At 32.1% G+C, this 16,624-nt stretch overlaps 1 protein-coding gene across 5 annotated transcripts in view; it reads left to right on the top strand.

Moving 5' to 3' along the window:
• Window positions 1–16,624, top strand: part of LOC134725567 (inositol 1,4,5-trisphosphate receptor type 1-like) — a 248,363-nt gene that overhangs the window by 159,307 nt on the left and 72,432 nt on the right. For 3 of the 5 annotated variants that reach the window (XM_063589516.1, XM_063589525.1, XM_063589534.1), the window contains 6 exons: window positions 2,329–2,580; window positions 4,940–5,065; window positions 6,482–6,610; window positions 7,346–7,466; window positions 7,820–7,995; window positions 14,070–14,206. In XM_063589516.1, the coding sequence (XP_063445586.1) occupies window positions 2,329–2,580; window positions 4,940–5,065; window positions 6,482–6,610; window positions 7,346–7,466; window positions 7,820–7,995; window positions 14,070–14,206 (941 nt within the window). Of the gene's footprint in view, window positions 1–2,328; window positions 2,581–4,939; window positions 5,066–6,481; window positions 6,611–7,345; window positions 7,467–7,819; window positions 7,996–9,205; window positions 9,251–14,069; window positions 14,207–16,624 lie in introns of all 5 variants that reach the window. The other 2 variants (XM_063589500.1, XM_063589508.1) reach the window with 1 other exon arrangement.

The raw sequence follows: 16,624 nt of genomic DNA on the forward strand, positions 1-16,624 counted from the left end.
GATGGTTTCCGGGATAATAACTTTTGAATCAGTGAAAAGAAATCAATAAAATTTTAACACAATGTTTATAACCACAAAAGGAAGCTAGGGATTGATTTTGGGGGTTATGATCCCAAAGGTTTAGGAATTAGGGGCCGAAAGGGGCCAAAAACAATATTTATTTAGTTTAAGGACAAAAAGTTGTGTATTAGTATTTCAATTGTTCTGAAATTGTACCACATTGTTTAATACCATAAGTAGAAGGTTGGGATTATTTTAAGGGGTAATTGGGCAAAAAGTCTAGGAATAAAGGGCCAAAAAGGGGGCCAAAAACAAGCATTTTTCTAGTTTCAAGACAATAACTTGTGTCACGGTAACTGTATGGATCTCTCTGACATTGTACCACAAGTTTCCATTTTACACAGGGAAGGCTAACTAAGGATTCAGTTTGGGGTTAATTTTCCCAAATATGTAGAAATAAGGGGCAGAAAAGGGCCAAAAAGAAGCATTTTTCTAGTTTACAGACAATTAATTGTGTTAAAGTGTATGTCCATAAATTTTTACAAGAAGGTTCAATACCATTGGGATTGATTTTGGGGGTTAGAGTATCGATAGTATAGGAATTAAGGGCCAAAAAGGGGGCCCAAAATAATCATTTTTGTAGTTTTCTAACAATAACTTATGTTTAAGTGTATGAATCTCTCTGAAATTAAACCACAAGTTTCCATACGATGAATGGATGGTTAGTATTGACTCTAGGGGGTTATGGCTCAAAATGTTTCTGAATTTGGGGCAAAAAAGGGGAAAAACTAGGTATTTCTGGTCAATAGACAATTAAGACAATTGCTGTCTTAAGCAGTGAAATGGGAGGTAATTCTAAAACATTTAGTTTAAACAATATTTATTCAGATAAATTCATCATGATACGATATAATACAAATATATTCAGGATTCAGAAACAAGCAATTTGCTTTTACAAATCTGTCTCCTTTACAAAAATAATACACTTATTGAACAATACATAAAATAAATAACTGGCATGCTCTGTAATAAATATATGAATATGAAAAAGGTGAAAGAAGAATAAGAAGAAAAAAAAAAAAAATTTTTATTGAGAAAAAAATAAAAAATAAATAAAAATAAACATGAATTATTGTACTGTATACAGTGTGAAATGCTTTGGTTCCTAATGAGTGACGAAGCATTAACATCAATGTTGGGTATGTTCAGATTTAACATACAATGTTGGGTATGTTCAGATTCACCTACCTTACACTACTTGTATATTATGTATACAAAAATGTCAGGTTTTGGACTAATTGCAAAAAAAAGGGGGGGGGTAGTTGTTTTCAATTTTTTTTCTTCAAATTTCTCAAATTCCAAATTTTTGAAAAGTTAAAAGAAGAAATCTTTAATTGCACAATATTGCGCAATAGATTTGTAAGATCTTGACATTTGTTTTGTGTCAGAAACTGATATTATGTCAAAAATTTGATCGCAATCCAAATTCAGAGCTGTATCAAGCTTGAATGTTGTGTCCATATATACTTGCCCCAACTGTTCAGGGTTCGACTTCTGCAGTAATATAAAGCTGTGCCCTGCGGAGCACCTGGTTCATTATCTTTGGAAGTAGTTGTCATAGGTTTAGATAGCCTACAATTAGCAGTGTCAATAATTATTGCAACCAATTTGGAGTCTGTTTCATCAAAACATTACAACTAAGATTGATCGTATTAAGTCTTGAACAATTCAGTATACAATCTTAGATGTAAGTTTTTTGTGAGACAGCCTGCTTGAATAGCATTATTTGTATCATTCAAGTGAAGTGTTCTGGCCCTGTCAATGAGAATTGGCAGGTAATATCAAAGAAAGTAGATGAATATGCCAGGTACATTTTTTGCAATGACCAGATTAGTTTCCACTGGAATAGATTTTTATACGACCGCAAAATTTGAAAATTTTTTCGTCGTATATTGCTATCACGTTGGCGTCGTCGTCTGCGTCGTCGTCGTCAGAATACTTTTAGTTTTCGCACTCTAACTTTAGTAAAAGTGAATAGAAATCTATGAAATTTTAACACAAGGTTTATGACCACAAAAGGAAGGTTGGTATTGATTTTGGGAGTTTTGGTCCTAACATTGTAGGAATTAGGGGCCAAAAAGGGCCCAAATAAGCATTTTCTTGGTTTTCGCACGACAGGGAAAGAACATCCAATGTGATCAGTTTCAGAGATAGGGGTGTCTTCTTGTGGTTACAGGTTTGCCATCATGAATATGATATATCATTCCTCATTTTCATTCTCAATTTTATTGATAACATAAACGTACATGGCCAACATGTTAATTTCAGCTTGTGAATGTTGGAGAGGAAGTACTACTGTTTTACAACGACAGATCATCATTCAATACATTTACTGAATTAATGAGGTCTGAGAGACATAGAACTGATGCAGCCAGTCCACTTATCTACCATATTAATTTAGTACAACTGCTTGCTCTGTGTACTGAAGGCAAGAATGTTTACACTGAGATTAAGTGTCACTCTTTACTTCCATTAGATGACATTGTAAGAGTTGTCACTCACCAAGACTGTATTCCTGAGGTAGGTATCTATATCTTTTATATGAGCAATATGCCTGTAATCATCAGTCAACCACTTCTTATTAGAGTTATTGCCCTTCAAAATTTGCTTACTTACATGTCATTTGGACTATGTTGGATTGTTGACTCATTTGCAATTATACCACATATTCCTATTTCACATGTATCCCAATGATTAGGTAATACTATTTATTTTGGTTCAGATTGCAAGTATTGTAAATTTAGCACCTGTATTTTTTCTACCAATTCAAATCTATGAGGTGTAGGCAAGTTTTCAATAATTCATACTTAAACATCATCGTTTGCCATTGACACTACTCATTGGCCAATAATATGATGTCACACTTCAAAGCTTTTAAGATCTCTAAACAGAGAATTTTGTTAGAGTTTTATCCTGGAAATCCTTCAATATAAACATATTTTTCTCTTTTGAATTGTTTTACATTTTTCATTTCGATGTCTTTTATGGCTGACTATGCAGTATGGGCTTAGCTCATTGTTGTAGGTTGTACAATGACCTATAGTTGTTAATTTCTGTCATTTGGTCTCTTGTGAACTGTTGTCTTATTATTGGCAATCATACCACATCTTTTTTTATATATATATAGAGAGAATAGAATAATTATTCATTTGGCACGAAAATTGAGGAATGTTAAAGTTGTAATTAGGAGTAGGGACTATGTTGTGTTTACCTTGTATGTCATGATCCGTCCCTTTGTCTATCTCTTTTTAAATCACCAGTGCCCAAAGGGCCCCATGTGAGCTTATGCGATCACTTGGCGTCCGTTGTCATCGTCTGTCGTCCTAAACTATTTCATAAATGTTCTCCTCTGAAACTACTTAATAATACCTTCAAAACTTTTTTTAATTTAATAAATTGTATCCGAAATTTTTGATCAATCAACATACATAGCTGCCATGGCTAAAAATAAAACATAGGGGTCAAATGCAGTTTTTGGCTTGTACCTCAAAAACTAAAGCTTTTAGAAAAAATCTAACATGGAATAAAATTGTTCAATTGGTCAAGATCTATCAGCTCTGAAATTTTCAGAAGAATCGAACACCCATTGTTGGGTTGCTGCCACTAAATTGGTAGTTTTATGAAAATTTTGCAGTTTTTATACAACCACAAAAATAAAAAATATGTTGGTTGTATATAGGTATCACCATGTTGATCACATTGTCGTCGTTGTCAGCATTGTCCGAAGACAGATGGTTTCCGGATAATAACTTTAGTATATGTAAATAAATAAATTTGGTGTTTTTACTGTCTTCTGATTGGTTAAAATTATTAGTTTTATTTTCAATGTTGTCAATTTTGATGGCGACACGCCCACTCTGACGTTGTGTATTCATGCGCCAACATGTGTGTACGTTGTTATTGTTAAAATATACAATATAAAAAGTTCTTTGAGCCTTACTTTTGATAGAAATTTATTTATAATGAATGGCAATAATATATTTTGATTTTATTGAACCATAAAACTAATTTTTGACTCTTCACATTTTACATAATCCGCTTCCCGGATAATTCAATGTGAAGAGTCAAAAATTAGTTTTATGGTTCAATAAATTCAAAATAGATAATAGCCATTCATTAAATAGAAATCAATGAAATTTTAACACAAGGTTTATAACCACTAAAGGAAGGTTGAGGATTATGTTCCCAACAGTTTAGGAATTAGGGGCCCAAAAGGGGTCAAAATAAGAATGTTTCTAGACTCCAGACAATATACTTGTTTGTGAGTGTATTGATCTTTCTAAAATTGTACCACAAGGTTCCTTATTACAAAGGGAAGGCTGTGATTGAGTTTGGGGGTAATTGCCCAATTCATGCAGGGATTTGGGGCCAAAAAAAGAGCCAAAAACAAACATTTTTCTAGTTTATAGACAATAACTTGTGTTTAAGAGTATGGATCTCTCTGAAATTGTACTACAAGGTTCCATACTACAAAAAAAGGCTGGAATTCAGTGTGGAGGTAGCTGTTCCAAGGGGGGATTCAAAAGTTTGGGGGGTTCCAATTTTTTTAAGGGGTTAAAATTTTCTTTTTCAAATTTTTGAAAATTTTCAAGAAGAATTTTCAATTGCACAGTATTGCGCAATAAATTTGTAAGATCTTGACAATTATTTTGTGTCAGAAACCCATACTATGTCAAAATTTGATCACAATCCAAATTCAGACAGTACCTAGCTTGAATATTGTGTAAAAATTTGCCCCAACTGTTCAGGGTTCAACATCTGCAGTTGTTTCAGGCTGCGCTCAGTGAAGCAATTTATTTTAAAGAGGTAAAACTTCATGTTTCACAAATTGAACTCATTAATTTTGTTAATTTTGTAAATGTTTCTATTATGATTGCAGGTGAAAGCAGCATACATTAACTTCCTAAATCACTGTTACATTGACACAGAGGTTGAGATGAAGGAGATTTATACCAGTCCACATATGTGGAACTTGTTTCAAAACTTCTTGGAGGATATGGGAAGGGTGAGTAGAATACAGTTTAATTTATACATACAGTAAATTATACTTTTAATCTCTCTCTCAAATTTAAAGCTTTTACCAAGGCATCAATATAAAAGACTAAGCTGTGCTGCTGACCTTGACCTTATTTTTCATGGATCATTGGTCATCATTAATTTTCATGGTTAGGTCTTAAAATTCTCAGTTACTATAAGCACTAAATTAAGTTTATGTAAATGTATGAAATTATTATTAGGTGTACATGTTAATATGGCATGGTTCATCTGGCATTGACCTAATTTTTATGAATTATTGGATAATGTCAAGTTTATGTGGTACCTGTAGTTAAATCTTTGATCTTTAAATTACAATTGAAATCATCTAATCAGAAGTCATTTGCTTCCTTTCGCACATCAATCATGAAAACAGCAAGTTTAATAAGCCTGAAAAGACTGTTGCATGGTTTTGACCAAGCATAAGAAACTTTATACCTGCTGTTGATATTCTTTCTGCAAATATTATTATCTGATATTTAAGATTTTCATAACAAAATTGCTTGCATAACGTAGCAGCCATTTCTTTGTATATAACAGTTACTTATTTGGTTATGTGCTACTGCAGAAGACAGACTGAATTAGAGGGCAAGGGGTGATCACTAGGGAAAATCCATGCCATTATGCATAATATATATTGATGTCACAGTAATGTGCTCCAAGTTCACACAATCTATAAATATACATGATTCAAACTGTTCTTAAAATACTATAAGAAAGAGGCCTTCTTTTTCTTATGGGGTCTCTATACTTTAGAAAATGGGTTTCTTTATGGTTATGGTAAGATAAGGGGATGTTCTAGGTTAGAGTTAGGTTTTTGTTTAAGTTTAAGGTTTTGGTTTAGGTCCCCTTGTACTTTAGAGTTCATTTATAGTTAGATATGGGGATGTCATAGTTATAGTTAGTGTTAGGTTTAAGAATGGGTTTAGGTATGGTTTGGAGTTCAGGATAGTTTAATATACCGTTATATAGTTGGGACCTCTAAAGTAAAAGTGGGTCAAGAAATAGGTGTTGATGTCTGGTTTGCAGACTACATCAGACCTTGAGATCACTTTCATGTATCATAGATAATGTTTAGTTTGTGTGATAAAATTGAGAATGGAAATGGGGAATGTGTCAAAGAGACAACAACCCAACCAAATAAAAAAACAACAGCAGAAGGTCACCAACAGGTCTTCAATGTAGCGAGAAATTCCTGCACCGGAGTTTGTGTGATACCTGAATAAGACTTTCAACTACAAATTCAGTAATGATCAGTAATGCAGGCTAGACATTTCAATGTGTGCACTCATATCAAATAATTTTTGACAAGTTTTATTACTTTGTATAATAATAATGAAAATCTATCTGTGAGACAATAACCAGATTGTCTTTATTTTGTTTCTAGGTATCAACAGCTACTACAGATCGTAAACATGCTGATATTGCCTTAGAGAATTATGTTACAGAAACTGTTATGAATGTTATATTCACATTCTTCAGTTCACCTTTCTCTGATCAGACAACTGCTTTACAGGTAATTTATCTATTTTAACTGTGATTAAGGAGATTTTGTATGATTGCCAAATAGTCAACTATAGGACACTAACCAGTTTTCAACAATGAGCAAACCCCATACAGAAGATGTAAAAAGGAGGAAATTTATTTCAAAGGGTAATATATGTATCAGCAAGGTCATGAGACTGTATAACTATTTTTACAGGAGTTATTCAACTTGAAATAAGAAATTATATGGAAAATAACAGTGTTAGCGATCTCAACCAATGACAACCATTGAATAACAGTCTCTTGACTTGAAATGTGTTCGGTGTGAGCCAAAGCTCCGTGTGGAAGGCCGAAAAATTGACCTATAAAGGTTTACTTTTTTTTTTCTTTTTTTTTTAAATTGTTATTTGGATGGAGAGTTGTCTCATTGGCACTCACACCGCATCTTCCTATATCTCTTTATAAAATGTGGTGGGTTAAACATGTTAGCAACTGCTCAAACCCCTCCCCTAACGTTTGGAAATTGGTGTTTCCCAGATAAAATTGTGAATGCTTTAAAAATTTGCTTGATATAACTTTTTTTTTCTTTCATGTTTTGCAAGGTTACCAGAAGAAGTAACAATTTTAAAAGTTTTAATGAGTTACTTAATCCTTATCATACGTCAAATGAGCAGTACCATATAGCATATTGTATTAATATTATGATATGATATTTTGGAATGTTTTGTGTAAACACATGGTTAATTTATGAATAATTATGTTGTAGGCCCGGCAGCCAGTCTTTGTCAAGCTGTTACAAGGAGCTTTCAGAGTGTCTGACTGCCCTTGGTTAAGTGGATCTCAAAAGTATCATGTTGAAACTTGTATAAAGACATTAGCAGATATAGGTTTGTAATACCAGTTACTACATTGAATAATTAAGTTCAGACGATCATTTCAAATATCCATTTGTGTTTGAATCTTTTTAAGACAGTATAATACTTACAGGTCATATACTATGATTGTTAATCTATGTTAAGTCAAAATCAAAAAAAAATCCATCATGTCACTTAATTTTCATTTTGTGTCATAATTTCCCCCATTATTATGTCAGTCTTCAATTTTACAAAATGAGATGCAGTCGTGAAAAAAAAATGGAGATTAGGTTAGATGTATTATCAGTTATCTGTATAAAACCACTTTGTGTGCATTTTGTATTAGTTTTAGATAAGTAATAAAAAAGGGGAGAACTCTTTTTCAGCAAAGACTAGAGGGATTGCAATTCCAGTAGATTTAGACAGCCAAGTTAGCATTATGTTTGAGAAAGCACAGATTGTGGCAAAACAAGCCAAACAATGGATGTCTGTACGATCAAATAAACGAGAGTCGGTTGCTTCTGTATCGAGAGATTACAGAAACATTATTGAAGGGTTACAGGTAAAATCTTCAGTACAAACTTTACTATCTTGTATGGTTGAGGTGTGCTGCTTCATATATAATATCTATATAGTTTTAATTGTTAATTTTAATGATATCTTTAATATACATAAATTTTGTATGATTGGCTAGGAATGGTAAAAAGATCATGCAGATTGATTTCATAAGAAAGTTTCTAAAAAATATAAAGTTAAATTGCTAGCCACTACGTTGCTGTTTTGCACAGATCAAGCTTTGAAATGCCAATTAGGTCAACTATAAAGCTGGGTTTGAGTTTAAGTTTTAAGTCAAAGAAACACAATTTTTGGAAACATGTTATTCCTCCAGATCTGAATTTGTATATTAATTATCTTAAAAATTAGGCGTTTGTTTTTTTTTCTTTTTTCCCTGGTAATAACTAAGGTACATAATGAGAGATTGATTTCAAATTTTAAAAGGATTACATGGATCATTACTTAAATGAGAAGTATAATTTTGATGGATTTGACATTTATCGATAAAGAGTTAAAATCAGGGTTTTAAATTGTTTCTAAATGTTAGTAAATGTTCTAGAATCTTTCCAAATTCATACACTTTTGTTGACTTTAATATACAGGTCAATTAGAATGTGTACACTTATCCATAAAGCATTATGCTGCAGACAAGGGTATCTGGGATCTCTGTATCAGTTAATTCTAGATTAGTATATAGTTTTTACCTCAGATAAAATTATGTGGTTTAAGTATTTTTGCTGAAATTTGTGTCCCTTGAATGTTGAAAATTTCTAGTGGTAGGGGAAACATAATTCTTCATGGTATGATGTTGTTCAAATTATTTATAAATCTTTTACAGGTAATTAATATTCTGAAACATTTAATTTAAATATGGAAAATCACAACTACAACTCTTTCCCAAATACAAATTGAAAATTGACCAGAACCACCTCCTATTCTTATGTTTGCCCTTTAAGGTTTAAATTCACCAAATGTTCCTTCTGTTAGTGGACATTTTACGGCAATGCTCTCAAAATGAGTGTTTATTATTTGTTTTACATGATTTTTAGAAATGTTTTAAAGGAGAAAAGGGAACGGTTTGGTCTACTTTACTTACAACTCCGGTGTCTTCAAAGGTTTATATGCATGAAACTTAAGAATGTCACTAACAAAGAGCCATGCTTTCATATAGTTATGTTGATAAGGAAAAGTACAAAAATAGCATTTATTTATATTAGGGTATTAGTTGCCTACCAGAGGACGAGGTTGAAGAGGTTATTCAGGTATTGTGTGTTACAAAGCAGACCTGTCAACTTGTCCACATCCCCAGTCATCATCTGCTTTCCATTAACTTGTCACAGACCATTGCATCTTTAACAAAAGTCAGTCTTTATTATACCATCTTGGCACCCTTATCATTATTCCAATTTACAACTTTTTAACACAATCAGTTTTTAGTTTTTGATTTATATTTGTTTTGCATTTTACATAGGCATGCCAGGAAAGACTTAGGATTACTTTCCTATTGGCATTAAGTTTGCTGATAACAGCAATACATGTATCTCATCCTAACTTTCAATAAGGAATAGGATAACACAATGTTTGTTTGTTTGTTTGATGGTTTTAGTGCCACTTTCGATAACCTTGGCTATATTAGAACAAACTGCTTTTATTGGTAGAGGAAGCAAGAGTATGTGGAAAGAATCACAACCTGAGGCAAAAAATATTGGGAGTCCAACACAACTCACGAAGTGCATGTTTGGAACACGCAACCTCAGAGTTAGTGATCACTGTAGATTACTTAAACCATTGTCTTTCTGAGGTCCTGATAAATTGTGTATAGGGTTGTTCATGATGAATAGTCAATGTTACTTTATCTCATTTTCAAGCTTCATGGTCAACTTATTTTAAGATTGAGACCTGTTTCTTACTATACATTAAAGCCATTATATGTGCTACACAATTGTATTTACATCTGGTTTGTGTAATGGGCTTGACCTGATTTCCTTGCTCAAGTATGTTCACTGTATCAATTCAAGAACAGTCAACATTGTTTTATATTTTGATGATTTAAAGGAGGCTCACATGACCCAGACCTTATTTGATGGCTTATTCGATTAGGTTTAGTTTCAGTGAGAGGTATTTTCCTCTAAATAAGTATGTCTCCTTGATATTGACTTCATGTAACTATCAAAGATACCAGACTTATAAGCTTCATGATGAGGTAAAAATTATTAGCAAGACAAGATATTCGAATAGGTCATTACAACCAAAAATGTCAGTTGACTCTTGATTGAAAGAATTAACAATTATTACCATGTTTACCAACTTTTGCATTTTTGCCTATTATCTAAAACTATAAAAGATAGGTAGAGAATTTAAATAACAAAATTGATCAGCATGTCAGTATGACAGAAGTCCATATATAAACATTGCATTTCATTTGAAATAACAATAAGAAATAAAAGGGACACATTTGGAACTGCTGGCATTTGTTCTTGGCTGCAATTGAAAATTCAAGTTGACAGGTCTGATGTTTACATTTTGTGATTTTATTTTTTTTCAGCTGAGTTATCAGTGTAAATATTTAACAGTTGAATAGTATTTACAAGTTCTGTTGCACAATATAGTGATTGTCCTTATACCTTATTTGGTTTATTTATAATTTTTCAGAACTAATTCACATAATCAATCACTATGTCATATTAGATAGCTTTTTTACACAGAGATGTCTATTTTATGTATTCTGCTGTAGATAAATAAGAGAAGTCCATTATTTGTTTATTACGTTTTAAAAGCTAACAATTTTCTTTAAGTTTTGTTCCTATATATATATAGACATTGTATGGAAAGTGCAAATTGATAACCAATTGAGTTGCACCTAATACATTAATAGAATAGAAGTGACGTAATTTAGTTATATAAAGACATCTATTGACTGTGGAAATGAAACAGTTTGTTAGAAATAATGTTATTTATCGTTTGTGTGTTTTCTGTAAAAAAAAAATATAGATAATGTCTTTTTGGGCAAAATAAATCAGTTCCTTACTAACCTGTACTGAAAGAAAATGTTCAACTGAATTTTAACTCCTTTATACAACTTTTCATTTAGTCAATTTGCACTTTACAAACAATGATTTAGAATTCGGTAAATAAGTTGCTATTTTATCTTTACTAGCCAAGGCTTACAATCTTACCCCATCCTCTTCTCCCTTGGCAGATTAAGCTAACATTAGTGATTACAATGCAGCACCATCTACTGGAAGTCAAAAGTCAAGCTCATTCTGACTTCCCCATTGTTGACCAATGGCAGCAATGTGGAGGGGTAAAAATGGTTGCATCCACTCTAGTGTCTACAAATTTCATAAAGCAGGAACCCAAAATATATATGTTGACATTCCAACATATGCGCTAGAAGCATACCTTGGAACTTCAATTAGTTGATGAAAAACTTTAAAATAGTCACTGGATATCTTCCTATGATTTGGGGGTAAAGATTTGTAGCACAATCAGCACATGGCAATTGTTTATTTACTATGATTACACTTGAACATAAAACTTGTATTGAAAAATTGTATCTTAATCTGCCTAGGGTGGTTGGTAGGGACTGGATTGTAACCCTTGGATAGCAAAGATGTTGCTTTTTATGCATGCTGTAAAATATAGTTTATTTATGACCGCAAAAATTTTGCAGTCGTATATTGGTATCATGTCATCGTCGTTTCCCACATCATCCAAAAAAGTTGGTTTCTGGACAATAACTTTAGTATAAGTAAATAGAAATCCATGAAATTTATACTTAAGGTTTATAACCTCAAAAGGAAGATTGGGATCGATTTTGGGGTTATGGTCCCAACAGTTTAGGGCCAAAAAAGGGGTCCATATTAGCATTTTATTAGTTTCCAGACAATAACTAGTGTTTAAGTGTATGAATCTCTCTGATATTATAACACAAGTTTCCATACCACGAAGGGATGGTTAGGATTGACGTGGGGGGTTATGGCTCAAAACATTTAGGAATTGGGGACAAAAAAGGGGGAAAAACAAGGGATTCCTGTTTAATGGACAATTAAGACAATTGTAAAGCAGTGTAAGGGAGGTAATCCAATCACATTTAAAGAACAATGTATTTAAATGGGTAATTATGGTTGCAAACCCATTAGAAATTTGTATTGAGATTATGATCATATCTTGAGGAAAATATTTTTTTTGGGGAAAATAAGGAAAAAGAAGGGGGGATAAGAAATTGTGGAAGGGGACATTTTTTTCTGATTTCCGATTTCAGAAATTAAAAAGAAGGTTTCTTCATATATTATAATTTTTGGTAAAAAAAAGAGGGTTCAATTTGCAACAGCATTGTGTATTGCACAAAAGCAAAAAATTGGATATAAATTCAAATCATATAACCAATTTCAAGTTCTTTGACTACAATTATTCTGTGTCAGAAATCTATTATGTGCCAAATATTTAATTACAATCAAAATTCAGACCTGTATCAAGTGCTAATATTGTGTCCATATTTGCCCTAACTGTTCAGGCTTGGACCTCTGCGGTCATATCCAGCTGCCCTCAGTGAAGCAATTTATTTTAAGATGGTAGAAGACCTGGATGTTTTATAACTTGTATAAGTATGCCTTCTGTCATTTGCGTTAATCTCATTTTCATGGTTCAATAACTGCTGAATAAATATATGTAGGTTTTTGTCAAGTCAATTTCTCACTTATGATAAGTATAATAATAGATCTTTCTGGTATATGAGATCCTTATGAGGTGTATATGTCAATCAGCTAGGGTTTATAATTACCTGACTCATTTGGTGGATAAGTTATCCAGGTAAAATGTTCTGTTTACATCTCTTTCTCAGGTACATGGTAGGCTATATTTGGTTTATTGAATGATTGTAAGGTTTACATGTCTGTCTGGCTGGTTTCATCTGACATTGATCTCATTATCATGGTTCATTAGTCAATGTTACTTTTTGGTCCCTCCTTATATCAATATTGTATTAGTTTGTGTGATTTGGTCAGGAAATTGTGATTCATATACTGAATGCAGAAAATCAACTATATTTAGTGTATGAAATTACAGGGTTTAAATTGACGCTTTTTCTTTGTTTCTTGATAATTTTAAGTGTTTGTAATATCTGTTGTTAAACTTTGATCTTGTCGACTTGTAGAATAATTTGAGCGTGTGCACTCTTGTTATATGTATTCTCCTTGTACAAACCACCCATCAATGTAGACATAAAACCAATACTTGCACTAAATAAACAAGTATAATCAATACTTGTACCAAATATCCAAGTATAACCAATACTTGTACCAAATATCCAAGTATAACCAATACTTGTACCAAATATCCAAGTATAACCAATACTTGTACCAAATATCCAAGTATATATATGTACACACTCTAAATAATAAATACCAAAGACAAATGTAAAGTGGATAGTCGCACGACAACGCCGATGCTCTATATTTAATGATAAATAATCACAATACATACATATATATCTACACATATAATATATAACTCAAACATCAGTATCAAACAAAAAACTCCAAATAAAAAGCTTAATAAACTTTAACCAGAATTAAAATTTACCAAGAAAATTCGACTGCTCAGATTGATGATGTCGTGCTGAATGATTACATAGGCAATGAAATACCGCGAAAATAATTTTGAAGCGGGAAAACATAACGCCCTCTATGCTACATATGATGAAACACCCAGGAGAAATTAATTTCACTCTAATGCACTGCCCATTTAAACGAATGAAATTATAATTCTTCTTTAGGCATTATAAATATAATAAACCTGATAAATCACTTTTGATGACTTTTACATGGTTTGCTATCAAATTGTCAGCTCATTTCTTGTTTTCAATATTCATATGCATTTCAACAAGTTCTAAATGCATACAAAGTGTATGATAATTCAGTTCTCCAGAAACAATCTTTTATCAGACTTCAGATAATGATCTCTCATCTTATGTATCATGAATATGCATTTTATATTTGCATCTAGATGTTAAGCAACCAGCAATCTATTAACTTGTGATTTTTTGTTTATTGATAGTACAAATGTATAATTATTTTTCAGGAAATAGTAGAGCTTCTAGAAGATCGTCTTCGTCCACTGGTGCAAGCAGAATTGTCTGTGCTTGTTGATGTTCTTCATTTTCCAGAACACTTATTTCCAGCTGGTACAAAATGTGAAATAGGAGGATTTATATCTCGGTAATATTTACAATACAAGATGTATTTTTGCTCCAGCAGTAGCAGAGTGGGCATTAAGTTTTTACCCTTGTTCGTCTGTCTGAAGGTTTGAAAGTTGCTTTTTATACAACCGCAAAAATCAAAAATGTGTCGCGTCATCAGAAGACAGATGATTTCCAGATAATAAGTTTAGTATAAGTGAAAAAAAATCAATAAATGTTAACACTTAAGGAAGCTTGCGATTATTTTTTTTTTTTTTATCTCAACAGTTTAGGAATTAGGGGCCAAAAATGGGCACTAATAAGCATTTTTCTTGGTTTTTGCACAATAACTTTAGTGTAAGTAAATAGAAATCTATGAAATTTAAACACAAGGTTTAGGAGCACAAAAGAAAGGTTGGGATTGATTTTGGGAGTTTGGTCCTAACAGTCTAGGAATTAGGGGCCAAAACTGAAAAGGGTCTCAAAATTAAACTTTGTTTGATTTCATCAAAAATTTAAACTTGGTGTTCTTTGATATGCTTATTCAAACCATGTATTTAGATTCTTAATTTTTGGTCCCTGTTTTCAAATTGGTCTACATTAAGGTCCAAAGGGTCCAAAATTAAACTTGGTTTGATTTCATCATAATTTGAATTCTTGTGGTTCTTTGATATGCTGAATCTAACCATTTATTTCGATTTTGGATATTGGACCATAATAGGTAAGTTTCCAATTTAATTTTTAGGTTCTTAGACCGCATTCATTCTGTGTTAGAAACCTATTTTTTGTCAACTATTTAAAGGGAAACTTCGCAAAAAAATCAAAAATTGATATTATGTTCATTCTGTATAAAAATGCTCAAATTCATAGATATTAAAGTTTTATTCTGCTAGATAAGAGACCACCATCGATTTTAAATTTAGAGTATCAATTCTTTGTGGTCGGCCATTTTGTTACCTTGTCCGATTTGCACACACTATATGTCTAAGGACCAAAACTACAGTAACCCGATGTAGTCGTAATTGTGTGTCGATATCTTGTCAATCGTACGGTTGTTTTATCCGACTAGTTAACTAAGTTGATACGGAAAGTTTTCTTATCTTTTTTTTTTAATAACCATGATCAACGTCATGATCTGTTATTTTTATCAATAATGATAATATTGGAATTAGTTAAAAGGTAAAAATTTCAAATCATAAATAAGTGTTCCGTGAAACTTGAATTGTTTTCGGAAATCTAATTAGTTCATTATTCATTTATGAAATAAACTTTATTCAAATAAATTAGGATCTTCGCTCCACTGATCACCCGCATGGCTTAACGTATTACTCCCAAAGGTATTGCAGGGGGGGTGAGGTGACACGTCCAGGTATTCAAGCAATTTCCTGTCGAGCTTGCAAATTCATGCATCGTTTCACTTCTTAGGGTATTGATCAGTGTACATGGCCGATAACTTATAACTTTCCATTTTGAACTATTAGGTGAATAATATGCATCTCTATCTTGCGTGTCCGAAAGTGATATAATATACTAGTCATTACTAAACTCATACGCTTGTTTATGGATAACATTTCTGGTGTAAAGAAAATTATTTATAACAATATAAATAATACCTAAAAATAAACAACAGATTTGATGAAATAAAAATCTATATACATATTTTTTCCAAGGGTAAATTTGGTAAAATGTAATTTATACTTGTTGTCAATGGTGAAGGACAGATCGGACCATACCAGAAATATTGATTTAAAAAAAATGTATGCATTTGTCGACCATTCGTATATACGCCTGGATAATAAGTTACAGAACTATAGCGCAAATTCAAATATATACATGTATACATTGTACATAAGAAAGAAACATACATTTTGTGTAAATTGGGGTAAAAGTTTTGATAATAGACTAGTCCACGTATGCCAACAGTATGTAATCATCAAATGTCGAAAGTCTATTGTATACCAAAAGAAGAAGAAGAGATTTAAATACAGGTCAATATATAAGTTTCTTTGGCTCATCGAAGTTATGGACATTTATATATCAATTAGATTGTTCTCGAACAAAGGAAGAAATTCGTCATCATCACAATTGTTCCGACATGCATGTAATATGTACGCAACTGGACGTGCACTAATAATCCCTAAGGGATGTCAGGATTTATTTTCTTTCTTGATATTCAATTATAGCAATTTAAAGAACAAACTGCCTGTCCGCTTTAGGGGTATTCTTGCATTGAAACAGACTTATAATTACATTAAACAATAGGAAAAGATGACATTAAATTCGTTCTGGTTTTTTTTATACATCGTTGATCAAATAGCTAAAGTATTATATATAGTTGGGCCAGATGTTACGGTGTGAGACGAAGACTATTTTGTTAAGGACATTCCCGATTATGTATAAATTTTTGTTGATGTTTTTCACACGTGAAAAGCATATAATTTCGTAAATTTCGATTCCA

This window comes from Mytilus trossulus, chromosome 1 (genome assembly GCF_036588685.1).
Source record: "Mytilus trossulus isolate FHL-02 chromosome 1, PNRI_Mtr1.1.1.hap1, whole genome shotgun sequence".
Classification (NCBI taxonomy): domain Eukaryota; kingdom Metazoa; phylum Mollusca; class Bivalvia; order Mytilida; family Mytilidae; genus Mytilus; species Mytilus trossulus.